The 27,069-nt window shown below is 39.0% G+C and overlaps 1 protein-coding gene across 8 annotated transcripts in view; it reads left to right on the forward strand.

Moving 5' to 3' along the window:
• TTLL5 (tubulin tyrosine ligase like 5) overlaps nt 1–27,069 on the forward strand; it is a 121,634-nt gene that overhangs the window by 23,948 nt on the left and 70,617 nt on the right. For 6 of the 8 annotated variants that reach the window (XR_014883661.1, XR_014883662.1, XR_014883663.1 and 3 more), the window contains exons 12-24: nt 226–333; nt 7,273–7,354; nt 8,634–8,695; nt 9,474–9,565; nt 12,322–12,363; nt 14,858–14,971; nt 15,357–15,448; nt 16,040–16,102; nt 16,954–16,992; nt 17,967–18,112; nt 19,486–19,771; nt 22,206–22,326; nt 24,574–24,720. Coding sequence is in view for 5 of the 8 variants with exons in the window: in XM_085225344.1 (XP_085081470.1) it covers nt 226–333; nt 7,273–7,354; nt 8,634–8,695; nt 9,474–9,565; nt 12,322–12,363; nt 14,858–14,971; nt 15,357–15,448; nt 16,040–16,102; nt 16,954–16,992; nt 17,967–18,112; nt 19,486–19,771; nt 22,206–22,326; nt 24,574–24,720 (1,394 nt within the window). In the remaining 3 variants the exon portion in view is untranslated. The remainder of the gene's footprint in view (nt 1–225; nt 334–7,272; nt 7,355–8,633; nt 8,696–9,473; nt 9,566–12,321; nt 12,364–14,857; nt 14,972–15,356; nt 15,449–16,039; nt 16,103–16,953; nt 16,993–17,966; nt 18,113–19,485; nt 19,772–22,205; nt 22,327–24,573; nt 24,721–27,069) is intronic. The other 2 variants (XM_085225341.1, XM_085225343.1) reach the window with 2 other exon arrangements.

Here is a 27,069-nt window from a genome sequence, read left to right on the forward strand (position 1 = left end):
ACTCTTGTATCATACTCACTTGTGACCATTTTTGCAGTAGCTTATGTATGCATGTATGTTACTGCTTGCATGGATTTCCAAAGATTGCTTTGTCATTCATATGCTCTCATGAACTTTGGTTCACAAAGGTATCTGTCTGTATGTCTAAATACTCATGTTTTTCTAGATATGGTGTGTTGCTTCACAGTGTACTTTTGTTTTTTTCCCCTTCTTCCCTCTGTTCAGCACTGATGGCCAGTGTGGAAGACCTGATTATCAAGACTGTAGTTTCTGCCGAGCTGGCCATTGCTACAGCTTGTAAAACTTTTCTTTCACATCGTGGCAGCTGCTTTGGTAAGGAACTGGGGACATCTGTGTTGATTGGTTTTTGACTGTTGTTTGAAACTTGCATCTTTCCAGTGCTTGCATTTCCTATTGCAAGGGAGCCTGATTCTGTTTTTCAGCTCACTATGGGCCTCTGGGGCCAGAGGTTGTTGAATCGCAATTGCCACTGTGCCAGCGTCATTCATGAGAGTCTCATACTAAAAAAGAGGATGATGAAAAGTGATTTGAAAGGCAACTGGAGAAGTGGTGGAAAGTTGAAATAACTGACTCACTAGCCCTTCCTTGCAAGGGATGGCTACGGATAATTAAATATCCCTTCAGAGCACTTAATACTTTCTGTTGGGCTAGATGGCTCGATATAGTTCTGATTTATAGTCCTACAGGGGTCTGATGGCTAAGGAAGAGATGTGTAATGCAGTTCCTGGAATGACAGTGGTGGTAATGCTTCTGGGCTTGTACTTGTGTGAGAGTTCCGCAGGGCGGCGTCAAAGCCTATTTCTGGCAGTAGCTGGATGCAGAACTATGTGCTGGCAAAGGGCTTTGAGAACTCGCTGGCAGCAGATGCTGGGAAAAGGTCCAGAAAGCAGCGGCTGGTACCACAGTGTGCCTTCTCCTGCTTTCCAGTGGCTGCTTCCCAACCTTCCCTGAAGAGGCCTCCTCCTGCTCTTAGCTGCCCTCGGCTCACGCAGATGCACACACAAGGGAGCAGTCTTGGGGCAGAGGAGAAGACTCTAGAATGTTTCAGTTTCTATGTTTAGCTGTTGCACCTTATGTTTAAACTAGCTGTGACAGGTAATTCCATTTGTGTGGTCTTTGCATTGCACTTGGGTATTTACTGTTGTATAGCTTTCTACACTCTAATATAAATCTTGTCATCTTTGGATTCTTAGGGGTGGTGAAAATCCAAGGAGGACACGTGGCTGATATGTTAGTGACCGGCTAAGTTACCTCTCTCTCCTTAGCTTCCCCAAAGTAGCTCTGATGCTTTTGTTCAAAGTTGAAGAGCTTTAGCATACATGGGGACTTGAGTTAGGTAGTCTTTTTAGTGAAGTAATAGATTCTCTAGAATCTATTCCAGAAACATCAACAGCTAGATTAAAAAACAAGATACAAACAACAAAGAACTGTCTTAACTACCTCTTTTTTTTTTTCTTTCCCCTCTTATATTCCTCTCTGTTTTGTCTCTAGACTCCAGTGAGCTGTGTATGTGGAAATTCATGTTCCTCATGTACTTTCTGCTGGGCCTGGCTCTGAGGTTATCCCACTTCCTGCTGCCTCCCCAGGGCTGCACTAACCACCCTCTCAGATGCTCCCCCACAAATAAACTGTTTTGTTCCATTTGTTTCAATGTAAACATAAATTTAGAGCTTCCCAGGAAAGAGAGCTTAAGTAGGAGCCACGCTGCTTCCCTAGGGAGCCTGAAGCATTTCCAGAGCTCTACACTTTCTGCCACCTTCCCTCGCAATTAAGTGGTGGTCCTTGTCCCAAGGATTTGAGCTTCCCTTGTCATGCTGTATGGCTTTTTCTTCATCCCTCTGTCACTTTGTTTGTGCCATTTTTGACTGCGTTGAAAAAAACAAACAAAAAGGCAGTTGTTCTAGCTGGAAATGTTCAGAAAGGCTGAATTAGTAGCTGTTAACATGAGGAAGAAAACTGGGAATGAAGATTTCAAGTTAGCATGCAGAGGCTCCCAGGAGCCTTTTATTTTCCTCTGGGCTGCAAACAATGAAACTGCATGTGTGTCCTGAGAGAGACTGGTAATTTAAAGAATACCTCACACTTATAAAACATGTATCTGAAGTACAGATACAGAGGTAGGCCTTATTTCAAAATATTATCGATAAACATGAGTAACTTGATGTGTATTTTATTCCAGTACTTGTAATGCTGTTGTGGGAGATAGGACTCCAGCACAGTTACCACCTTCCTGATAAAAAAATTGTATCATAAGTACTTAATTTGCTTAGATTAGGCTTTTCACTTTATTTCTGTAATAATTTAGATCTTCTGCTGTGGTGCTTCACTCCTGCAATAAACTTGTAATGTGATATACTTATCTTTTAGATTTAAGGGAAGAGATTCCATTCGTGGCTTCTTCATGCTCTAAAACAAGACTGGTGAGACAGTCTGTATGGTTCCAGCTACCCTTGCTTGTCTAGAAAGTGAGAGTGGTAGGTCAGAATGATTCTCTTTCTAACGTCAAAGTGGTGTGCTGCTGAATATTTGCAGAAAGATTGTAGTGAGTTCTCTTTTAGCCATGTAGTGTGAGCTGTTAGCTGCACTCTACTAATAATTGGTTCTCTAAGGACTTTGGGTGCTCAGTAGTTTTGTTCCTCTGAATTGCATCATAAAGTTGTGAAGTACCACATGGCTTCCTTGCAGCCTTCTTCGTGCATTGGTAATAACAATGTGAACTCAGCACTCTTTTTTTTTTTTTTTCCTCTTATTTAAAATTAAGCTGCAGGTAAAAAATCTTAACCAGTTGAGTTATTGGTTACTGGTGGAACCTTCTTCAAGTAAAAACGGGATTTTGCACTGACTTTGAAAGACATGATATATCAGTGTGAACAGGAGGTGCAATGGGGATACATGTGCTCAAGCAGATTAAAGACTGCTTTGTTCTCTTCCGGTGTAGGCACTTCTGGGTGGACTAGAAAAGACAGTGCAAACTGCTTTCAGGCAATTTGAAAACTATGTAAGATTGTTTAGTGGTGGATGAAATGGAGGCAGCTGAGTGCAGGATTGATTTACTTGTATCAGCATCCTGTGTAGTGCCATATGAGCCTGGAGCACCAAAACATTAAGTCCCCTGTTTCATTCCCAGCTGTGGTCAACTCAGCAGTGACACTGTTGAGCGCTTGTGCAATCAAGAAGGCAAGGCAGGGTAGGGTAATGTACATGTTTCTCGATCCCAGCAAGGCACTGGATGTCCTGTTTAGCCTCTACTTTGTCCTAAGGCTAAATTGATCAGACTTATGCTTCTGATCTCATTTATATCAAGATAAGATAGAGCAGGCAAATCATTGTGCTACTTCTGTGGTGAGCTAACTACTTAAAAAGTCTTTATTCATTTTTAATCATCAGTCTTCAACCATCTACATTACCGTTGTTTGTGAACTCTTAGTTTTCCTAACAGTAGCAATTAATCTGTTTGGGAGAGTGCTAACAACTTTTAGTATTGAATGGTGCTGGCCTGATCTTTGAAGAATTTTGAAGGATATGAAAATTTGAGATTATTAAGGAATTTCTGTGCATGCTTGCTTGACATTACTCTAGGAAAGTCCCTGCCTGGAAGCTTAGGTCAGCCTTACATATACCACATGCATATGTTTTCATCTTTGAAACTGGATTAAGATATATGACAAAGCCAAAGCAGAACAACTATTCCTCACATGTATTCTTTTTCTGAGAAGCTTAATCCATTCTACTTTTATTTCCTTGCTACCAGTCTTTGCTGTAAAGCCAGTATGTAAAGATGCCATTTTGAATCTGAAGAAGATTGTCCTCAGCATCTTCTGCCTCCCATCAGTCTCAGGAGTATTGTACCATCCTGGATGGGTCTCCTAATGCTAATTATAATGTACTAAGGTTGTTTTTGTAGTATATGTGTATCTTCAAATTTGACTGAAACTATCAACTTGCAACTAAATGGTAAGAAACATTTGAGCAGTAGGTCTTCTAGTGATAGCTCAGTAGGAGCTAGTCTGTCCCAGCCCTGTTCTCCTTACTTGTCACTTTGTAGCTGTAAGTGGTCTTTAATGGATTGATGATTTAGAATCCAGAGCTCATCTGAAAATCAGTAGGAGTGTCTTTGCAGATGTGCTCGTTTAAAATGAGACAGTGTGTCTTTGTTGCAAAAGCAGAAGAGTTGCATACTCTGCAACTTTTTTCGGTGTGTATGTGTCACTTCCAAACTTCAGGTTGCCTCCATTCAATTGCTGAAAACCTCCCCTGCAATAAAGCTGCTGCTTTTTCCCTAGTGAGTGAGTTGAGAACAAGGACCAGAATTACAGTGACCTTCTAGCAGTTGAGTTTATTCTATGCAAAATCATGAAAACATTGTTTGCTCTGCAAGCTATTACTTGTGACTTGGTTGCTAGACTTAACAGAGAATAGTGAACTCTTTGGGAATATTTTCTAAAAGGGAGAACCAGTGCAGTCTTTGGCAGGAATATAAGCCAAACTTTGACTATATGGTAGTTTACTAGAACCAAAAGCTTGAGAAAATGTATCAAGCCTTCCTCTTATTCTTTAAATAATGATATTCATTAAAGACTAAAAAATAAACATCTCTGACTGAACTGTTTGCTCTTAGACTCCAGTCTAAAGCTAGCACTTCTCTTGGGAGGATTGGGATGCTCTGGTAGCAGTGATTTCTCTTAATGGGAATGAGAGGATAGAGGCTGTTCCTGCTGAATTTTGGCAATAGCCAGTACTTCTTGATATAATTTTAATTTAGCAAACTGAAAGGATGAAACATTTTTGTGGATCATAGTAGCGAGGTAAGTGGAGCAAGAGAAGGCACTGTGGAAACTTGATATCATAGTTTCTTCCCTTCTTTCCTCTTAATAAGAACAGTGGTGCAACATGAGTTGTTGTAAACCTACTGTTACTGCAGCTTGGTGCAGCAATGGCTCTTTTGGCCTTTTTCTTCACTCAGAAGAAAGTGTCAGTCTTGCTGAAACTGGTAATTTCAGAGGGTATACTTCTGGCCTTTGCTATGTTTATGTGATTCTACATTTTTTTGCTTGCCTACAGATAATTTTGAATTTCATAGTGAGAGGGTACTACTTTTGTTTTTGATCTAGGTTGTGCATTTTCCACATGTGAAACAATGCCAAGGAGACATTACTATAATTGGGAATATAGGTAATTAATCTTCTTAACTAATCTCAGCCAGAGTTGAGAACCCTTTGTGCTATGCCCAGTATGGGGACCTGATACATTTGTCAGAATGTGGATGATAATTTGCTACTGATGCCCTAAAATAGCAAACACATCTGTCTAGGCATTGCAGATATGGCTTAGGAGACTTTAGCCATTGTGGAGTGGCTGTGCAGTCTAACTAGGAGACTCTAAGGCATTGCATGTGACATTAGATACTTGTGTTTATCAATGAAATGAAGCCAGTGGCGTTGCCCTGAGGATCCTACTGTCCTGGTAAACCAGTACTCACAAGGGAATGGAATACCAGCAGCGGTTTAGTCAGGATTGGCCAAGGTCAAAAAAGGTATCCTTGTATGTATTTGTAACAGTGGATTGAGTGAGTGAGTAATTAGGACTTACTGGGGTGGGAAACAAGGAGGATTAAAAAGAAAGTGATTTGGAAGGGAGAAAGGTGTGAAATAGAATGACAAAGACAGAGGAAGCTAGATTGGTAGCAAAGGTCCTTTGAGGGAGGGAATGGCCAGCAGTGAAAGAAGTGTAAGCTAATCAAAACAAAATGCTTTGCTTCCTGACTGGGGCTGAGAGGTTGCAGGCCAGCAGCTGTCATAGGCCCACTCATTGCTTCTCTGTCTTGGGCATGAGCTAGCTGCCTGTCCACTGGAATTTACCGTGCAGTAATAGTCACAGGTCTTCACTAAACCTGGAATTGTCTTTTGAAATAATGTATTAAAAACATCAGAGGTTTCTTTTGGGCAGAATGCTTTGTTAATGTTTACTCCCATAATCCCAACCTCCTCCTTTTTCCTACAATGCAGCCTTTCCAGTCTAGGGAGCAAAAGAGCCAAATGTAGATTCAGCCTCATTTCTTTGGAATGAACCAACTCCTTAACTCTGCTGTTTTGCTTTCTACTCACTCTCTGGCTACGGTGTCTAGAAGAGTGAGCAGGCAACACTCTCAAATCCTACTGCCGTTTCTTCCTCTTCCAAGTCCCTCCCTGTAGCTCTTTATCTTCCTATCATAAGCTACTTGAGCTCTCATCCAGATCTCCGCTGAGGAAGATCTTGTCAGGCAGTCCAGCTCCCTGGAACCAACATGAGCATCAGGCAGGCGACAAAAGGCCAGGAGCAGAATTTAAGGGAAGCAGCATGGCAAATAAATTCTTCAGCTTCCACTTCAGGCACTAGGGAACCAGTTGATTCCATGGAAATCCTTCTTCTCTGCCAATACCCTGTTCCATGGTGTTTTGAAGAAATGTGCATAAGTTGCACGCAGTCATTAAATATGTTTTTTAATGCTGGAAGAGAAAATTGCATTAGTGCCAATTTCTGATTTACAGTTGTCTTTGTCTTCTTGCAACTCAGTCCAAACTAGAGAGATTTTGTGTATAGAACAAAGCAGTAAAATCCATCTTGGAAAGGGAAGCTGGCTTCGTTATGACCTGCACAGAACACATCTAGCAGATGTAATATGTTATGAAGGAGAAAGACATTTTAGAAGCTAATATTCCTACAGTGATTTACTATAAAGTGGGGAACTGTCAAATAGATAAAGAGTTGTGGGAGGTAATCCATGTTGGTGGAGCTGCAGAGGAGAACACCCTTTTATACTTGTGAGGATACTGCAGAGAAACATACAGGAAGAACTGGAAAGATGCTGATGCTCGAAAGATACAATTTTCTGTAGCTGACTGGAACAATGAATGTGGGGATGATAAGTTCTGTTGTTTCTGGGGCCCAGTGAAAAAAGCCCTGTGTAAACTCTGTGTAAAAACAAATTCTGCATGACCTGAATTTTGTGGATGGCAGAGAGTTCATTTTTCTATATAACATTTTCCTAGACTCATTTTCTGCTTTTCTCTTTTCTTTACAGAGTACATTTAATTTGAATTCTGAGGCAGTGAAACTTCCTACTTTTGAAATGTTACTTATTCAGCCCAGAGAGTTAGCTGGATTTCACATAAATGATGTAGATAGAAGTGACCCGATATAAACTAATGTTGAATTTTTCTAGATGTTTAAAGGTGCTGTAATGTAAATTTACAATGCTTGCTATGTTTTCAGAGCTGTATGGCTTTGATGTCCTTATTGATGATACTCTCAAGCCCTGGCTGTTGGAAGTGAACCTATCCCCATCACTGGCCTGGTAAGTGATTTCCAGGCTGAGGCTGTTGTCTGTTGCTGAAGATGGCCAGCCTTGCAACTTGTGCTCCTAGGACAACATGATTTCCTGAGGTCTGTGATGTATTTGTTCCACTGCTAACAGCTGACGGAACAGTTATTTGCTTTTCCCTTTGCAGAAATAAACTCACTGCAGCAAAAGGTTTTGAAAGAACCCAGTTGGGATTCCATTTTCTTTTTAATTCTTTCTCCTCTACAGTCCATCATTGTTGTTAACACTTCATAATCTCCCATCATAGAAAAAAACTTGAAGCTCTCCAGACTATTGTGTGGGACTTCAATCTGTTTGGCCAAGCATGTACTTTAAGATTTTGGAGTCAAAGCAGAGTTCAGCCATTGTGAGACTTGTGTATGCAGACGAATTCCCATATGCATATGCAGAGTGTATACATTATGAGACTTGTGTATGTAGATGTATTCTTGGGGTTGCATTTTTGGGCTAGTATTCTTCCACTGAAATCCAAATATGAAAACCAAAATATGAGTGCTGTCTTGGCCCTTACTCTGACTTTTATATTCAAATGAAGCTTCCACAGTACCCATTTAGTTTAAGGTGCCACTGTATTTAATTTCCAGGCCTGTTGGTCTGTGCTCATATGTACACAGTGGATTATTTTTACATTTTAAAACTCTAACTCATGTATGCATCATTTGCCTTGCTTTATGATTGCCAGTCTTTTTCTCCAAGTTGTCACTGTCTCTCACTGTACTGTAAAAAGTGGTTGATTTTTCTGCTTCCCAAGAAATCTAACATCATTTGTCTAATCTGAATTTTACATATCTATGGATATGTATCACTTGTCTCCTATCTGATCTGTTCATATCTTTCACCTTCACTAATTGATTTTTCCATGCATCAGAGCTAACCCATCTGATAATGATTTTACATGGAAAAGGCATAGATTGCTGTCTTTTTTTTTTTTTTTGAGAATTCTGACAGAAACATTTATTCTATGAAATGTAGCATAAGCAGAACTAAAATAAGATTGGACATTTCTGCATTGGAAGACAAAAGCTGTGTAAACTTTAAAAAATCGATAGATGTATTTATAAACAGAAATAGGTGACTCTATTGCCGTTTGGTGGTTATCTAATGTGTGTGAGCCTCCTTGCATATTGATTACATCTATGTTAAGAATCTAATGCAAAGAAATTTTACCACAGTGGATCTTTTCTACTGATGTATTTCTCTGATTGAATACCAGACAAATAATTCTGCTTGTTCTCTGTTGTATGTGGGGTAGTGATGCACCTTTGGACCTCAAGATCAAAGCAAGCATGCTCTCAGATATGTTCACCCTTGTAGGTGAGTGTAACAAAGAGCTTCTTGAATCTTTACCTCATCTCAAAATGATAAAAATTGTGTTAATGAGCTGCATGCTAGAAAGCATGTTAGGTATTAGATGACCATAATAGAGGAACATCCTAGTTAGGGAGAACCACTGTGTTTAGCACTGGGAAGTTATACGTGGATAATATTTCAGCTTTAGCATGTAAATAATCTAGTTGTTTGTGTTCAGGCAACATTAAGAGTCGAAACTTGGATATTTTAAGACATACTCTTTTTGTCTTAAGCAATTGGCTTTTGTTTAGTACTCAGAATCAGTATATGTGTACTTTGAGGTTGAACGTGTGAGTTCTGTTTATGCTCTGTAGAAATGGAGCCAAGACTGTGAACACTGCGTGACTTTTTAGTGCACAGCACCTTTAGGCATTCATAGTACATCTTGGTTCAGTTACTTAAGCAACCTACCTCTATTGCTAGAAGCGATAGAATTGTCATCAAGTAGATTGTTCAGCTGTTTGAGGGAGGGAGCCTGTGTGTGATCAGCAGCCCAACTTACTGATTTAAGTAGTTGTTTCTGGAGTGAGCTTTTTTTTTTTTCCAGAAGTGCAATGCGCAATGTGATGTGCAAAGATTGGAATTATACAATGCTAGGCATAAAAAGAGGCATCCTTTTTGATACTTAAGCAGTGACAAGAAGTTTATGTATGTACAGAGTGTGACTATTAGCAGGAAAGCTAGGTTTGTGTTTCAGAGCTTACCTGTCTATAAGCTCTCACTGATATCCTGATCCCCACAGGCTTTGTATGTCAAGATCCAGGCCAGCGGTCAAGCCGGACTGTTTATCATTCATCTGAGTCTGTCAGGAGAAATCCATACCAGAAGCTGCAGGTAAATGACTTCAACATGCCAGAGCTGAGGAAGGTAGCAGTAAAGTAATTCTCATTGAATTTGGCTAAAAGGTGAAAAATTGAGGGTAGAGACTATTAGGGAGTGTAACAAACGACAAAGGATAATGGTACGGATAACCGTAAAAGAGGGTAGATTCAGATAAGTCATTAGGAAGAAATTCTTCACGATGAGAGTGATGAGGCACTGGCACAGGCTGCCTGGAGAATCTGTGGATGTCCCATCCCTGGACGTCTTCAAGGCCAGGCTGGATGAGGCTCCGGGCAATGTGATCTAGTGGAAGGTGTCCCTGCTCCTAGAAAGGGTGTTGAAACTAGATAATATTTTAGGTGCCTTTCAACTCACACCATTTCAGTAGTTGGGGTTATCTGGATTTCCAGTAGAACTACAGAAAAGCCTCAAAATGCAGGTGAGCTACGGCTGCGTAGCCATTTTCATTTTATTGTGAGCAACAAGCTTCCAGAATCCTAGAGCTTTAGGAATGTCTTCTAAGACCTCCTTCTTGACAGAAAGAGGTTTTGCATTTGAAATTTAAAACTTCTTACCCATATAATTGTGGAATTTCTCCTTTCCTTTCCTTTGGATCCTTGGAAAGCCACCTCATGTGCCTTTCTGTGATTGTCTATTACCTTTTCTAGTGAGATAGCACTTTCTGAGCACTATAATGGTGAAGAGCACCCATGTGGGTGCCAGAATATATCTGTGAGATATGTAGCAACCACAAGAAGCAGGGAGATTTTCCCATCTCCTTCGAATTTTCATGTGAATTTCTTATAAGGAAAGTAGGCAAAAAGTCTATCCTGATGTTCTCTGCAGCTGATGTATGTTGTCCTATGAGATACATGCAGAATGGCTGTTTAATTTGAGCTCAGGTTAGGAAATAAAAAGTCATTTTCAGTCATTGACAGATTACCAGTACACTGCCCATTTCAGTAATGGGAAAACTTACAAAAATTGTAGCACTTTACTTCTTGAAGAACTTGAAATTTTGAGTCACTAAGGAGACGTTTGAATAGTTGGTGAGGTGACATTTGAGCACCTGGCTCAACCTGTCTGAGTCCGAATCTTCTAAGGTCAGTTTTATGGATACCTCTCACCATAAAAGTGCTCTCTATGCAGGCAGGTATGTCAGATAAAGAAAGAACCATTCTGAAAGAAGGAAGTGACTGTCCCTCTTACAGTAACTGTAACAGATCATGATTACTTGAAATCTTTTATCTGAAACAAAGTGCTATAGTCTTAGAAAATCGAGCTGTTAGAAAGCATTGAATTTTCAGGAGGTTTTAAGTTTTATAGATTAATTTTGCTTGAGGGCTACAAATGGCTCTTCAGGCCTGGACAGTTGAAATATGCAAAGATTCATATGGTAGAGCAGCGATCACAAGATAAGTCTAAATTTTCTTTTGGGACATTTGTCTGCTTCACCTGTGCTTACTGGGAATAGCTTTCTGCTTTAAGAACTGAGGTGGAAATCCTGTGAGTAATTAGATCTGTAGATCTTTCTGTGCTTCAAGAATATTGTGGACTGCTCTTGACATATGTTTTATCTCAGATTGTTGAATCTTTTATACTTCTGTACCTACTCTTGCTTGCAAAGACTACTTTATATTATTTTTTAAAATTCCTTCAGGATTTCTGAGTTGTAATTGTTTGCATAGGCCATCTTTAATAGTCAGAAAAATCACTTCCTGGGTAAGAAAGCCTGATACTAGTGTTCTGGATCATAAGATGGTTACAGTGACTAATGTTTCATGAGTTTTACCAGACTGCAGATTTCTTGTGCAATTCTTTTGATTTGTCTGAGCTTTTCTTCCTCAAGAGAGACCAACAGTTGAATGGTTTCCATTGTAACTTGTTGATTTGGACTGAAACCATTTCAATTAATTGTATGCAATAAATGAACACTGGCATGTTTTGTATAGACCAACTATAGAAACAAACTCAGCAGTAGCACAACTACGAATGATACATACATCTCTTGAGAATCCTTTCTTACACCTTTGAGCACGAGAGAGGAAAAAAGCAACCTGAATACCACCAAAGGCAAGAAGAATCTAAGCTCCTATGATAATAGCTCTTTTTCAGTCATATTTCTGCCCTCAAACTGGTCTTGCTTGTAGACCTGATGCCAAATGAATCCTTAAGTAATATTAGGTACTTTTTGACATTCTGATCATGTTTCTGCATATGTACTGGAATGTTAAGTAACATCTTGTTTCTCCACAAAAATTGGAATAATGTGTGGATACTTAAGTGAGATAGCTTCTGGAATGTCAGGATTTTTACTATTTTTTTTCTCTATCCATTCTGTTAACAGCTCTGCTTGGCAGCATCTGTTTCTTCTCAATAAATAGCTAATAGATATTTTCCTCTAGGTAGCTCTTATCTTACAAAAACATGAATTTTGATCTTGAGAGTTGAATTCATCCATTTAAAGAGTTCATTTTTATGTATGTGTGTGCTGTTGGAAATTATGCATATGTCCAGATGCATTGTTAATGATTGTTGAGAATGTCTGAATTAGGATTAGTGCTGTATTCTGGAACGGGGTGGGATGTTTTTGTGGTGGACGTGAGCGTGATCTGAAACAAAGTGATAAAAGCTGTTAGCTGTTTTTCTGGACTTCATTTATACTTGTTTGCTTTAGGGCACTCACTGCTCCTCTGCAGTGCAGGCAAGGATGGTAGTGTTTTGAAGAATACAAGGCTTTATTTTTCCTCTTTGTGTGTTTCTTGCAGCGTCCTGTGTCTGCACAGTCCCAGCCAACAAACACCAGACTGGTAAGTACTTGACTTGATTCAGCTTCCTTCACCAATGTAAAGAATGCCATTTTGGGCATTACCTTGTACAATAGTCTACAATAGGCTGTGTGGGGACTTGGTAGGCATTATTTTACTGCTGGGCTTCATGAGCTAGCAGAATAGTGATGATTCATTCTAATTTTCTGTGATTTCCCAGCAGGAAGGAAGGTAGCACAGATGGAATTGTCTTGAGATCCAAATTTGTTCCATGGGCTGCCATTTTAGGTCATTCAGTGTAAGTTTAGCTGAGGCTATGAGAAAAGATAAGACTGGGAGAAAAACGTCTGACTGAATAATGAGGTTTCACAGAGAATAGGAAAGATCTTTGTGCCAAATGCTGTCAGTGATTAGTATAATGAAAATCATGATGTGGGAACTAGAGATGCTTGCAGAATTTGGAGATTAAATCAAAGTGGTTGGATTTATCTACACTGCTAAAGATAAGCTGGGTCAAAAGCAAGAATTTTGTGTAGTTGGAGGCATTTCTGTGCTATAGGAGAGTCCTGCATTAAAGGAGGAAGTTACTGAAGCAAAGTTGTAGAGCTGTGCTTTTGGCTTAGAGGAAAGTTCTATGAAGAGAGATGGCCTTAAGTGGGAGGGTATTAGTCTAAGAGCATCAGTCAAACATGTTTGAGGTTTGAGTACTGACATTTTTATTTCTTTTACAAATACTTTTGTTACCTCCCCCTCTCATCCAGATTGTCTCATTCTCTCTTGTTCTATTTAGCCAGTTTCCATTAGGATTAACAACATATTTCAGAAAAAATGGCAATGTCAATTTTCTTTGAAATTTTCTCTGCCTGTCACTGCAGAGCATAACCTGTTCTAGCACAATGTTTGTTGCTGTTGTGGTTGTTTCATCTGTGAATTCTGAACAGCCACTTGCAATTTATAATGAAGTGAGACTGGAATTCAATTCTGGTTCAAGTGGTTCTTACAAATAAAAATGAAATCCGGTGTTGCCATGAGTCTGATTTCTAGCTTAGCAGTATGGGTTATTCCATTGGACTTTTCCCAGTTAAGCTTTCAGTCATGTTTTTAACTTCTTTCTAAAATAAGAACCTCTCTATTACATTCTTTGTTTGGTGTACTGCTAAGGGATAGTTTGAATTTTATATAAAGGCATGAGACTTTCTGAGCTGAACTTTTAATGCTTTTTTTTTAATCTCCAGAAGCATTACATCTGAAATTGGCCTAAGACAAGCTTAAAATGTACTTCAGAATCTGTTCAAAGATTTCAGTCTTGCTGGAATTTTAAGATTGTACAAGGGCTGCTCTGAAAGTAATGCCTCCTGTTTTATGACATTGGCCCAGAACATCAGAAGCAGATGTTGGTGGTATGGCAGTAGAGGTTGAACCTTGCTGCATGACTGGTGGCAGCAGAGGAGCAGTCTGACAAAATGGTGTCTGACGTAGAAATGTGGATGAAGCAAAGATGTGGAACTGAGTTCTTCCACAAGGGAAAAATGGCTCCCACTGACATTTATCAATGCTTGTTGAAGGTTTATAGAGACCAAACAGTGGATGTGAGCACAATGGGGCTATTGGTGGTGCATTTCAGCAGTGGCAGCAGTGAAAGTGGGTAACCTCTGCTGGTGCAGATGTTTACAAAAGCGGCAAGCAGCCTCTTGTTCATTGCTGGTTTTAAAAAAAAAAAGTGTATCTAATGGCTGTGACTATGTTGAAAAATAGTGTTTTGCAGCTAAGAATCTGCTCTACCAAATGGAGTTCTTGTATGCTTTGAATCTGTTGTGGTTTCCATGGAAGTAAGAAGCCTTACTTTCAGAGCACCCTGCATATAATCCTACTAATCTGGAGATATTTTGAATTCCTGTTCTTTGTTACAATTCATCAGATTGATTTATCTTGGAAATTATTTATTTTCTGCAACTCTTCTCATCGCTTTTCTTTCAATTTACATACATATGTGAATTTACATTTTGTATTTACATATGCATAAGAATAAGCTAGGCTTTCCTTCAATTTTATCTCATCAGCGAATTGTAATTGTGTTGCCATGCTAGGAATACAGAACAGGGACAGAGAATCATGTTCCTAATACCACTGACGTGTGAACCCCAGTGTTTTTGGGGGGACTATGAATGTGACGCCAACTTTATTATCCTTTGCGCATGGATCTTTCTGGGCTCGGGGCTGAGGGTGTGAATCCTGACTTTGGTACTTTTGGGTATGTCTCATGCTTTCCCTGAATGGGCTAGGGATGCGAATACTGGCAGTAATGTCTGAATTGTCCTGCTTTGCTGAAAACTAGGAATATGAATACTCACACTTGGTACCCACTAGGGTGTAGATTCTTTAAAGAGTGGACTACAGGAGCTTGAATTTTGGCTGTAGTCTTTTAGACTGTAGATTCTGCTGGAAATTGAGTCCTGGAGGTTTTAATGTAACTTAAAAAAATTAAGAAATTTGTGAGAGGAAGGGAAAGATTTGTATTTGCACCGTGTCTCTGCAGCGTACCCGTCCTCTTTCTGCCAGTGATGCTGAAATGAAAAACTTCATGTCCTCAGGGAGGGAAAAAGCAACAGGAAGGCAAGGAAGCTCTGTGCTAGGTCTCTCCATGGAAGAGGTAAGTAGGCTATTAAATATCTTTTGTTTACCCTGGCTTTCCCACCATGTGTGGGATAACTTGCTCAGCAAAGAGCAAGTGGACGTGTATGAAAAGTATGATAGAAGTACAATTTTTTTGGAAACAGAACTGCTCTTGGAGTTGCCCCTTGCCCTCAGTTGTGCCAAGCATACATGATATGAACCCAGCCACGGTAGATTCCTTTGGAATTTAAACACAAGATAAAAATGCCTAAGGATGTATGTCATACATTCCCAGCTCACCCCAAGGACTGCAGTGATATCATTTTTATGCTCTGAAGTTGAGGGATTTTTCCAGGGTTCTTTTTCCACTGCATCTATTTTGCTGGCTATATATTTTTTCTTTTTTTAATTTTTATCCCAAGATAAAAGTTCTTCGTAGAGTGAGAGATGAGAATGAACGGAGAGGAGGTTTCATCCGCATATTCCCTACCCCGTTAACATGGGACCTTTATGGGTAAGTATCAAAATCCATTAGGACGTCTCAGTGTTACACTGATGCTTTGTGATGAGGAATATTCTGTGTTATGTGCATGTAGTTTAATGTGGTCAGCTGTCAGGAGTGTACTGAGGGTTTTGGTAGAATTACTGTTTATTATTGCTACTTTCTCTAATTGCACCTTATAGAAGGCTATTAAACGTTGTTTCATAGATACTGATACTGCTTTTCTATCAGAATAAAAATGTCTTCTCTTTAAATAACTTATTGCTGCTATCTGCTTTTATATCCTGCAGCTGCATATACTGTGTACCTGTGTGCTTTCTCATTGGGCCATAAACTCTACATAGGAATGAGTGATACTATATTATGCTTTTTTTTTTTTTTTTTTTCTTCTTTCCAGTGTACAGTGCTTCTTCATGCCTCTTGCCTCATCAGGAACTTCATCTAAGGGTTGATAGCTCTCCTCATGTCCTCTTTTCTGTTGTGGTATAGCATGTTGTCTCAATCAACTTGTTCTGGGATTTTTTTATAGATTACTTTTTTTCTATATAATGTCTTTCAGTATGATGAGCTCTGCCTTGATACATCCTGTATTTTGTTTTCTAGATCCTTTTTAGAGTACAAGACATCAATGAACTACATGCTGGCTACACGTCTGTTTCAAGACAGGTAGAATGGTTTTGAGTTTGGGAGGGAGACAGAGGACACAACATGAAAAACATTGACTGTTCACTTATCCAATGTTATAAACATCTATCTGTGATTTATAAAGGGTAGTAATAGTTGTACATCACTTTTCTAGTGTGCTGGTTATTGTGGAGATTTTTCTTATTCTTACATGTCTGAGTTCTAAATCCAAGGGTAAAAAGGCTAATTCATAAAAGGCATGGGAGTAGGAAAGAGATGACTCTAGACGCGTAAAACCTTCAAGCATGTATGTTTCTTCATGAAGAGATTATAGGTGGTCCTTGTTTACCTTTTGTTTTGAATTTAAACTCCTATCAGAACTTCCCTCATGTGAACACTGAAAATTTACTCCAGAGGTTTAGTATCCCTCTCTCTTGACATATGCAAACATGATTTGATGCCTCTTTCCTTGGGCTATGCTTTGATTCATGCTGCTAGTTGAACTTCAGTTGAGAGCTCTACGCACTTTCATTGTGTGTTTAGCATCCATCCTCTTCCACAGTTTTTCTTATCTGAGTTCTGCAGTAAAGTTACTACAGAAGAAAGGTAAGACTGCACTGTAAGATACTTTGCTGTGTAATTTCAGGGATGTTTCTAGATATTACTGGTAAGCAATGACATCTCCCATTTGAGTTAGAACAATTTAAGCATTATTTTTAGAATATCTGCTCACAATTCCTCTTTTAGAGCCTTTTATCCTCCTTTAAGATAGGATTAAGAAGAAATTCTATGAATTTGGTCTTTTTGTTTTATATATGAAAGATTTTTGAGGCTTTTAAATAGAGATGCTGATCAAGAATGAAGGGTGATTTTTGCCCTTGTTCCCTTTTTAGGGACAAGATGAAAGGAGACTTTTTCACTGGACGATCTCGGTAAATGCTTCTTAAATAATTTGAGTTTTTAGAGTTTATTCTAAATTTAGATTTCCATAGCTTTGCTTTCTAAGTCCTGGATCAACACCTATTTGACTCCAAACCAATCAGAATAAGAAAGAATTGTGTTGCTCACACCTTAGATAACTTCATTAAGTAAATCCAATAAGGAAACCGCGTCCCAACATCAGAAGAATTTACGTTTTTGTTGCACTGGACCTTAAGATCAATCCTCTTAGGCTTGCTATTCTGGCATTTCTGCCGTAAAGTTGAGCACAGTATGTGAGCTCTCTTAAAAGATTCCATAATATATGAAGTTTCAGAACTTTATATATATATTTACTTTGTTAATTCCAAAAGGTAAATGGAACAATGGAAATTTTCTGCGGATATTCACACTTACATTATAAAGAACATTTTGCTGGATCTTTCTGCACTGGTAGAAAGTTAGCATGTTTGTTTCTCTTAAAGAATCTGAAATCCTTCTCCTTTGCTGAATTTGTAGAAAGACTGTCCATTTTCACCCAAACTATGTTAGTTAAAATTCTTGTCTCTGACATAATAATGAAGAAGAAGCTGTCTACATAAAAGGTTCTGAAGACAGGGTTCAGGTCCATGTGCTCTCTTTGAATTCCCCCCTTCTTTGTTTTGTACTCATACTGTTCAATTCAGTTTTCCTTACTAATTGTGCTTTGAGCTGCTGTATATTGGAGAGATGCTGCTGAGCTGTGAAAGCATGACAGTAGATAGATGAGTCTGGGGCTTTTGAGAGCTGATGTTCTGTGAAATACTTGAAAGATTTGCTCTGAACTTTTGTAAGCTTTAAATGGAGCAGATCTGGACTGGTAGTAATTGTTTTTGCCCTCTGTCAAGAAAACCATTTCTTGAAGAAATTTAATCTGCCAAGTTTCTTTGTACTATTAGAGAGAGAAATATAAAGAGTATTTAAGTAGGTCTCTCTTTATACTTTCCAGAGAAGATCTTAATGGGAGGCTGGATATGAATCTGGAAGCTGTAGACTCTCATTCTCTCTTTTATGAGAGAAAGCTTGTTTCACTGGAGTTAAGGAAGCACCGGCGATGTCGTACCAAAGCTAGAGCAGCACAAACAAGGTTATCAGGTATGCACCGTGAGACTGTTAGATGAATATCAAGTCCCAAAAAACACGAGTTTTTCTTATTTGAAATCTGTGTGAATGGGGTTGGTTGTTCTAGCTGTTGTAGTCCCTAAGGTAATTCAGGGGTTGATGTTTTTATTTCATGAGTTAATTTTCACTTCATTATTCTTCTAGGCTTCCTGCCTTCTTAGTGTCAAGAAAATGGTTAGGGTTGTGAAATTGATCAGGGGGATGCAACAGATCTCCTGTGAAGAGAGGCTGAGAGAGTTGCAGTTGTTCAGCCTACAGGAGAGAAGGCTCCAAGGAGACCTTATAGGGCCTTTCAATTACTAAGGAGACGTATAAAAAAGATGAGGAGAGACCTTTACCCACACTGTGTTGTGCTAGAACAAGGGATAATGGTTTTAAACTAAGAGCAGGTAGGTTTAGGTTAAATATAATGATGAAATTCCTTACCATGAGGGTGGTTAGAAACTGGAACGGGTTGCTCAGAGGTTGTGGATGCCCCTTCCCTAGACGTGTTGGAGGTCAGGCTGGATGGGAATTTGAGCAACCTGATTTAGTTGCAGGTGTCCCTGCCATGTTGGAATTTTGGAACTAGATGATCTTTAAAGGTTCCTTTCAACTCCAACCATTTTATAATTCTAAGAATTCCATTCCCACTATTAATATCTCTACATATCTGATTAAACGTAATCAGTATTTTCTTGAACATTAGCTTGTAGTTGCACTTTACACTATGTATGGGTCTCCATAATCCTCCAGCTGTTCAGAGACAGATGAAAACTTGGGACCTTCCAGACTAGATTTGCTACACTTGAACCACCTCTAAGCATTTGGAAAGAGAGAAATGCTTTTTATTTAAGCCAATGTGAGAAAAACTTAAAAGGATACAGAGGGGAATGATCTTTATAAGTGACTGTTCCTTAAGCCTTTATCTAACTCTTTCTAGTAGCTACCTGATACTGATTGCCATGGGAGAGGCTGTGTGTTACGTGATGACTAATGGAGCTATATTAAAATATGTGATCTTTACTGGCACACATTAAAGTTAAGAGTTTTTAGCTTTGTTTTTTATGATACACAAAAATCCAGAAATTGATCATATATGCGAACTCAAAACCTGCCAAAAAGTCAGGATGAAGCATAGGAAACTGCCTTTCTTTTATTTCTCATTTTGTGAAGTTAAGATCTTTAGCTGTTTGATACGTAAATGGAAAGCCAGAAGGAATAATAAAGGGCAGAAATAGTTATCATGCTGTTCTAAAATGATGTTTTCTCCTTCTGGCAGAAGTGTTCAGAAATAAACCTAAGCATATTTATAGTAGGGTAGTGCCCATGGCTTGATCACAGAATAGATTATTTCTTCTCTACAGGGACATCACAACCAACAAAGCTGTCCCTCACGGACACAGAAGGTGAAGAGGAAGAGGGGGCGGCAGGTGAAGATGAAGAACAAGGTGGAACTCTTGGCTCCCTTTCGAACAGCCAGTTGAAAAGCAAGCCAAAGCTCTCAGACCCAGAGAAAACCTCTAGTAAGGAGAGGTTGACAGAAAAACTTGACAAGAAAACAAGAAATGAAGGAGGGCCATTTCTTGAAAAGACAGACTCAAAGTCTCAGTTTAACTTGCTGCAGATTCTTAAGAAAAATGGAAATCTAAGGTGAGAGATTTCTGCATATTGCTTTGCGTTTGACTGTCAGCTACTATCAAAATTTTGAGAATATAGATTTACTTGCCTCACTATGAACGAGAGTGAGGAGATTAGAGGAGACTGTGGTTAAAAGGCCTGCATTTTTGTCCGTGTAACTGTCTTAGTAAATAGTTGACACAGAAAGGAGATGGTTGCAAAGATTGACAGTTTACCTAAGTGTCTGACCTGTTTGATTAGTGTAAAGCATGAACCGTAGCATTCATTGCTGTTCTTTAATATGATGACATAAGTTGTACTTTCAGTCAACTTGGGCTTCTAAAATGCTTTTGTCTTAATACAAGATGCTTGCTATTGAATTGTAAAATGTGTGTTTTCATTCTCTGCATTTCCAAAGAAATTGCAGTTTTTATATGTTAAGCCATTCAAGAAAGATTGGGAAAGTACACCTCAGTGCTACCTCACCATAAAAATATAGTTTTCTCTTTGTGCTTATATTTTGGATGATGAAATTTTTATCTCTAACAGCAGTCTATGATGTTCAGAGTCTGCACCTCCTGAGAGCAAGACAAAAGGTCATTTGAGAGCAATAAGTTACTGATACGTCTTATTGCCTGCTGCTGAGCATGACTGTGGAGCAGACTGTTCAGATGGATGACTCAGCTGCTTGAAAAAGAATGGTGGTACTGGAGGAAATTGTATAGAAAAATAAGTCTGGGTCCTACAAGATGTTTAGAAGAGTGATCTTCCCCTTAAATTCACTTGATAAAAGTGACTATTTGCAGATGGTTAAGAAAAACAAGGAGTGCTCATACATCTAGAAAATGAAAAACCCTCCTACACAGATATAAGAAATATTGTGTTGTGCGAAAAGTGTCCAAAGGTAGAGGAAAAAAAATATTGCTTGTATCTCCCTTCTTAGATTAATTTCTGGGAGGATTTATGAATTATCAAATGAATTTGGGAATTGTTTTGAGGTTTTCTTCTGGCAAGAACATTTGCTATTATGACAGAAGATTCTAAAATGTTTTTGAGGATGGGTATAGCAATAATGTCATCTACCTATATATAGAACTGACTTCTGCCAAGAATGTCAGCTCTGTCTGCTGTTCCTGGCAGAATCTTGCTCAGCACCCAATGATGTTGGGATTTCCCCCCACAGAAGTTGTAAGGCTTGTAGTGACCTCATGTTCCAGGATTGTGCTGGGCTTGGCCCCATCTGATCTGTCATTGATAAAAGCTTTGCTGTGGGGTGAACAGGCCAGAGAGCTGAAGTAATGATGTTTTCATCCAAAAGAAACTAGGCCTGTTCATCCAAAAGAAACCAGCCCATAGGATAATGCTGGAGAAAGAAAAAGCAAATCAAAGCTGTCCATGAATGAAGCTAGGCTGCACAGTAATAGAAGGTTCCTAATTATTGAAACCATGAGATCTGGAATACCATTTCAGAAAAGTAGTGATTTGAAAAACCTCATGATTGTGAGATTATTATTTTTTCTTTTTTAAGATGAAATGTGATAATTTTTTAGAAAAGATTGACATTGCCTGTAATAGAAGGGGAATCAGCACTGACACTAAAGCCGTTTTTACAAAATGAAAGGAGAAACTGTGCTTGGCAGTGCAAGTGACAGTTTATGGTGGCGCTGGAGGAAACTACGAGGAAGAATAGACTGAGGGAACAGGCTGTTGGAGGAGAGAGTTTAGGCCAAGATGACACTGAGCAGAAAAAGTAAAGTTTTCAGCAATTTTTCTTGCAACATTAGATGCATATGCTAAAGTGACTGCTATTGTGAAGGAATAAAAATCAATGTCCCTCCTTGTCTCGCCCTGGTATTCTCCTCAATTTGTGGCTCACAGCTTCCCAACATGCTCAGCCAGCTGCACAGCAGATTTTGCTGATGTTTCTTATTTAGTCAGTGGTGCCTTGCTCAATGAAATCTGGCCTTTGTCCTTGCATCAGCAGGGGAAAAGCTTACTTTCATAGATTTAATTCTGTCACTTCCAATGGGAATTGCATGGCCTTTGTTAGAATTCTGGCAGTGATGCTAAGCTCTTTAATTTATGGTCTGTTGTTGTGTTCAAAATGCTTGTGAAGATGAAGGTCCAGGAGAGCCTTGAACTGGGCTTAAAAATACAGTTTTACTGGTGTTTGTGATACTGACTTTTGGAAGAGAGTTGCAATGGCTATGAAAAGGCAAGGAGAGGATTCAATTTTTTGAAGTGGTCTTAGAAATCAGAGGGCATCTTCTGTCTCTTGAATCTGTGGAACTGTGTGCTCTATCTTTGTGAACTGAAGGTCTCCTTGGAAATACTGGTAAGGTGAAGTGATTCTCTTTCCCTTTAGAGTCAACGTTTTTGCACCTGCAAGGTTCTTGCTGAATATACTCCCCTGTAATTCTTTCCACTACTACTCTGAGTAGCTGACTGTGATTCTCTTGGTCCACAGCAAAGTGCAGGCTCGTAGGGCTTTCTCTGCCTATCTACAGCATGTTCAGCTGCGATTGATGAAGGATGCTGGTGACCAGTTCCAGAATGCTGCCTGGGCTGCAAAAGAGGATGAGCAAATGGTAAGAAGCTTTGTGTTAGCTTAGAGAAGCCCAGCTAAAATCTGTCCTGAATTTTGAGACCAGTTCCAATCCTTGAAAGAACTGAGGTTAAAAACTACCTTGTGATCAGCAGGGTGAGGGAGGCGAGCCTGCCCCTCTGCTCTGGGCTGGTGAGGCCTCACTTGGAGTACTGCATCCAGATGTGGAATCCTCAGTGCATGAGAGACATAAATGTGTTGGAGCACATCCAGAGAAGGGCCACAAAAACAATCCAAGGGATGGAACACCTCTCTTATGACAGACTGAGACAGCTGGGGCTGTTCAGCCTGGAGAAGCAGCCTGTCAGTGTCTAAAGGGGAGCAACAGGAAAGAAGGGGACAGACTCTTAAGCAGTGTCTGTGGTGATAGAACAGGGAGAGTAGATTTAGGTTAGGTAGGAGGAAAAAATATTTTACAGCAAGGGTGGTGAGGCACTGGAACATGTTTTCCTAGTGTTGTGATGGATGCTTCATCTTTGGATATTTTCAAGGCAAGGCTGGAAGAGGCCATGGACAACCTGATCTATCTGTGCACATCCCTGGAGAGTTGGACTAGATAGCCTTCAGAGGTCCCTTCCAACTCTTAGGATTTTATGATTCTAAGATTATACTTATCCTTGTCTAGTTGTCAGTTCTATATTTTAACATACAGACAAGATAGGAATGTTGGCTGACACCTGAGCAATGTCAGGGTAGATGCTAGATGACTAAAGTGTGGTTGACATTTGAGCTGCCCAGATCTTTCCCTCATTCTTCACTGGATCTCTCAGCTCTGACCCTAACTGCTTTAGAACTCCTCTAAGATTCCTTAGGATTATTTAGCAATATCTAATTCATGCTACTATTGCATTACAAAAAAAAAATATATAATATATATATATATATATATATATATATATATATATATAAAAAATATATATATATCCACTCAAACAGAGCAGGTACCCTGCTAAGCTTTTTCACTTCTGTAATGTTTTACCCTTTGCAGCCATCTGTACTTGGGAGTGTATTTCATGTATTCAGGTTAGTGAAAAAAAAGTAAGAGACAGAGAAAAGAAAGATACTATTTAGCATAGGTGTTTTGGGGGGATGTTTTTAGTTTGTTTTTTCTTTCTTTTAAAATCATGTGATATGTTTCTTTAGACATTATGTTAAAGTCCTGTGTTTAATGTATATGTGTTTTAAATATTGCAACGAGCTCAGATTTCCGCATAATACCTTCCTAAAAGAGCACTGTTCAGTAGATTCTTTAGCTTTCTGCAAACAAATATGTCCTTGCTGAATGCGTGTCTCAGGGGAAGAGCCAGTACAATTCAGAGATAAAACTGAACTGTGTGTCGGGAGTAATGGGTTAAACTCAGTGGAAAATGTTACTCTTGCTCTTTCCAAAGAGAAATTAAAACTGGGTTTTTAAGAGTCACTTTGTCTGCTATACTGTAAGAATCAATATTTAAAATAACAGATCAAACCAGTCTGGTGTAGTGGCAGTGAGAGACAAACTGTGGAATCCAATAGCTTGTAGGTGAGGCTGCTCATTTATGCATTAGCAGTGCTCCTAACCCAGAGCAACACAGAAATGGTTCAAAACACTCACAGGATGCACCATGTCTTAGGATCTGTCTTTTCATATGTTTCTTCCACTGGAGGGGCGGATGCAGACATTGATCCTGCTTGGTTTTGGGACCGGAATTACATGGCTGTAGATGTAGCCATGCTATGGAGAAGCTGTGATGGTAATGTACACATATGAGAAGTGAAGAAATAGGGTTACATCACTGTAGCGGAGATACCTGACCAAGATTCCCTTCATTGTGATAATGCTGAGAGGGTTTTATGCTAACATATGCCTTTCGTCACCAACCATCTTTAACATGCTACTGTTTGTGTTTTGGAGATGTTCTCCAACGGTATTGGACTTTATAAGTTGTTTGATGTTGTTGGTTGCTGCTTTGTGCTTTTTTTTTTTTTTTTTTCATTGTCGAACACTCATCAAGTGTTCTCAGTTCTGTCTCTCCTCAGACAAGGTGTGACATCCTTCTTTTTCACAGTCTAGGATTTGTAGGGCTGTATTAAAAATGCATATTACAAAATGATCTTGTCATGAGAAAATGCACTGACAACTGACAGTACCTTTAGATTTTGTCAGTCAGAAACTACTGTAGCTCCTCTGTTCCCTTTTCCCCACATCTTTCAGCTGATCCATTGTTAACTCCATCTTTCTTGCTTGTAGGAGCTCGTGGTACACTTTCTGAAGCGAGCTGCCAGCAATCTTCAGAAGTCCTTGAGGATGCTGCTTCCCAGCCGTCATTTAGGACTAAATGATCGTCGTCGTATCCTGGCTCACCAGTTGGGCGAGTTCATAATCTGTTATAACAAGGTGATGAATTAATTCTTCTTCTGGTAGCTTATTCTACTCAGCAGAGGGCTAAGGTTTTTAGTTTACTTAAGAGCCTTCAGGCTTTGTTGCTTTTTTGCCACCACAGTGGATCTTGTTAATATATTCTAGCAAAAACCAGAGCGGGATATCCAGTGCATCTAAACTTCTACAGTTCTAACAGCACCATCTGCTGTGGTTATTATAGGTCAGGAAATAGGTATTAGACACCCTACCAATTTATTAATGACTTCTAAAATTGAGGAACCCTCGGAAATACCTTTTGTTTGAATGTATATATGTTTTACATTTAACTTATATAAGAAATTATCACTAGCATAGTTGATTTGATTTCTGTTGTTTTCCTGTAATATATCTTTTGTTAGTTACTGTCATAGTCAAGCAGAAGGTTATTTGAAGGGCTCTGTTCTGTAACTTACTCAGTCCTGTTTGCAGTTGCACATCAAGTAATGGTAGTTTGTCTATCCAAATTGTCAGATAGACAAAGCATTACTATGTAATATGTGCAGTCCCGTAGTCATGTGCATAGAAGAAAAAAACCAGAATTTAACTGGTAGTTCACTTTTTCTTTGGTTTGTTTTTGATTTTAGTGCTTTGTAAGGCCTCTTCCCATTTCTCCCTGTTTTTATTATGTTTCTATAGAGATAAATAATTTTTATACAGTACAGTATGTGAAAGGTATTTTAGCATTCATTTGGTATACTGAGGGAATGCTAACTATCTATAGTATGGAACTCTACATGCCCAGTGACAGAAGAAGTCCAAATGTAAATAATTTTCTCCTCTTTAGATTTAGAATGTGCTCTTCTTAGCATAGTGATTTCATGATAATTTTGTTTTGTGAATAGAGCTTCCTTTCCCTTTCTCTTGTATTTCTTCCTAGCATTTCTTCAGTGTTGTAACAGGGGTAGTTTGAATTTTGCTTTCAGAGGTTACTGTGCACACAGGCTTCCATGCTCCTCCTTGTTAGTAGAGGATGTTCACTTACAGTACCTTGTCAGAACTGACATCTGGTAACTTGATCTGTCAAAGCAAGGTTGGTGTTAAACAAATCTGTTCCAGGGAGAGTCATGCATGCCTAATGCTCAGTGAATTACTGTGCTAAGAGAACTACTCGGGTGGTTCTGTGGTGGCTGAAAAACACAACTGCTTTGGATATAATTTCCACTCCAATTGTATTCAAACATTAGGATTTTCCTCTCAAGTAAATTCACAAAAAAAAGCTACGTAACTGAAAATAAATCAATATGTAAACATATTTTCCTAGTTAAAACAAAGTGTAAACAGATCACTAGAGGTTTTAGAGCATAGACACTTAAGCTTTTGTGAGACTGCCAGGCTACAAGGCTTTTGATGTCTAATTTCAACGTACAGACTTCTTTCACTCTCTTGTAGCTTCAGATTTAGCAGAGGACTCTTACCAGTTATTATACATCTTCTGTAATCGCACAGAAGAAAAAAACACTGCCTCCAGCAAACTAAATAACAGATCACATATTGTCAAGACTTCTACTTACACACTGAAGAGGGGAGGCATAGCCCAGAAAAGCTTTTTCTCCATCTCTCTTGAATTATCTTTCACAAGATGTGTCTGATCCTTTTGTCCTAGGAGAACTTGGAGTAGCAGTAGGAAATGGAGGTAAAGTCTGGTCAAATGAAGTTTTTGTGTTGACATTGGAATTTCAGTTTGTTTTGAATTAACAAAAGTGTTTGTACCAATACAAGTTCTAATGTCAATAACTTCCAGTGTAAAATATGATTTATAACTGATAGCTTTCTCACGTTCTCACAAACAAAGGTTTATCATCTTTTATTACAGTATATTCTAGTGTATAAGTATGTATTTGCCACAGGCTGTATACTGTTCTACTTTCTTTACTTTTGCTATGGGAGATTATTATTTGTATGTAGCTAAGACCTCAGCAATTTACTGCAGGATGGAATAATTTAACTCTAGGAGAACTCTTAGTTTACAATACAGAATATGGATGTTCTCTGCAACATTCTTCATTGAGTTTCTGCAATATAATTTTATATTTCTGTCATTCTGCCTTTCTGAGTATCTCCTTACGGAACAGATGCTCAAATAAAAATTATTATGAAAAACTGTGACAGAAAAAGTGGAAGGGAGACCTAATATCTGCAAAGAATGATGTATTTCCCCTCCATACTGTCTCATGTCCTAGCAAAGAATATATTTGAAGCAGGAGCATGTGTTTTTTAAGCTTTCACATCGTTTCAGCAAGTCAATTCTAAAAAGCTATGTCACGTAGATGAATGAGATTAGTGTACATTTAAGCATGCTGTCTCTGGGGCTCTCTGTGCTGCACA

This window comes from Meleagris gallopavo, chromosome 5 (genome assembly GCF_905368555.1).
Source record: "Meleagris gallopavo chromosome 5, MGAL_WU_HG_1.1, whole genome shotgun sequence".
In the NCBI taxonomy this organism is placed as follows: Eukaryota; Metazoa; Chordata; class Aves; order Galliformes; family Phasianidae; genus Meleagris; species Meleagris gallopavo.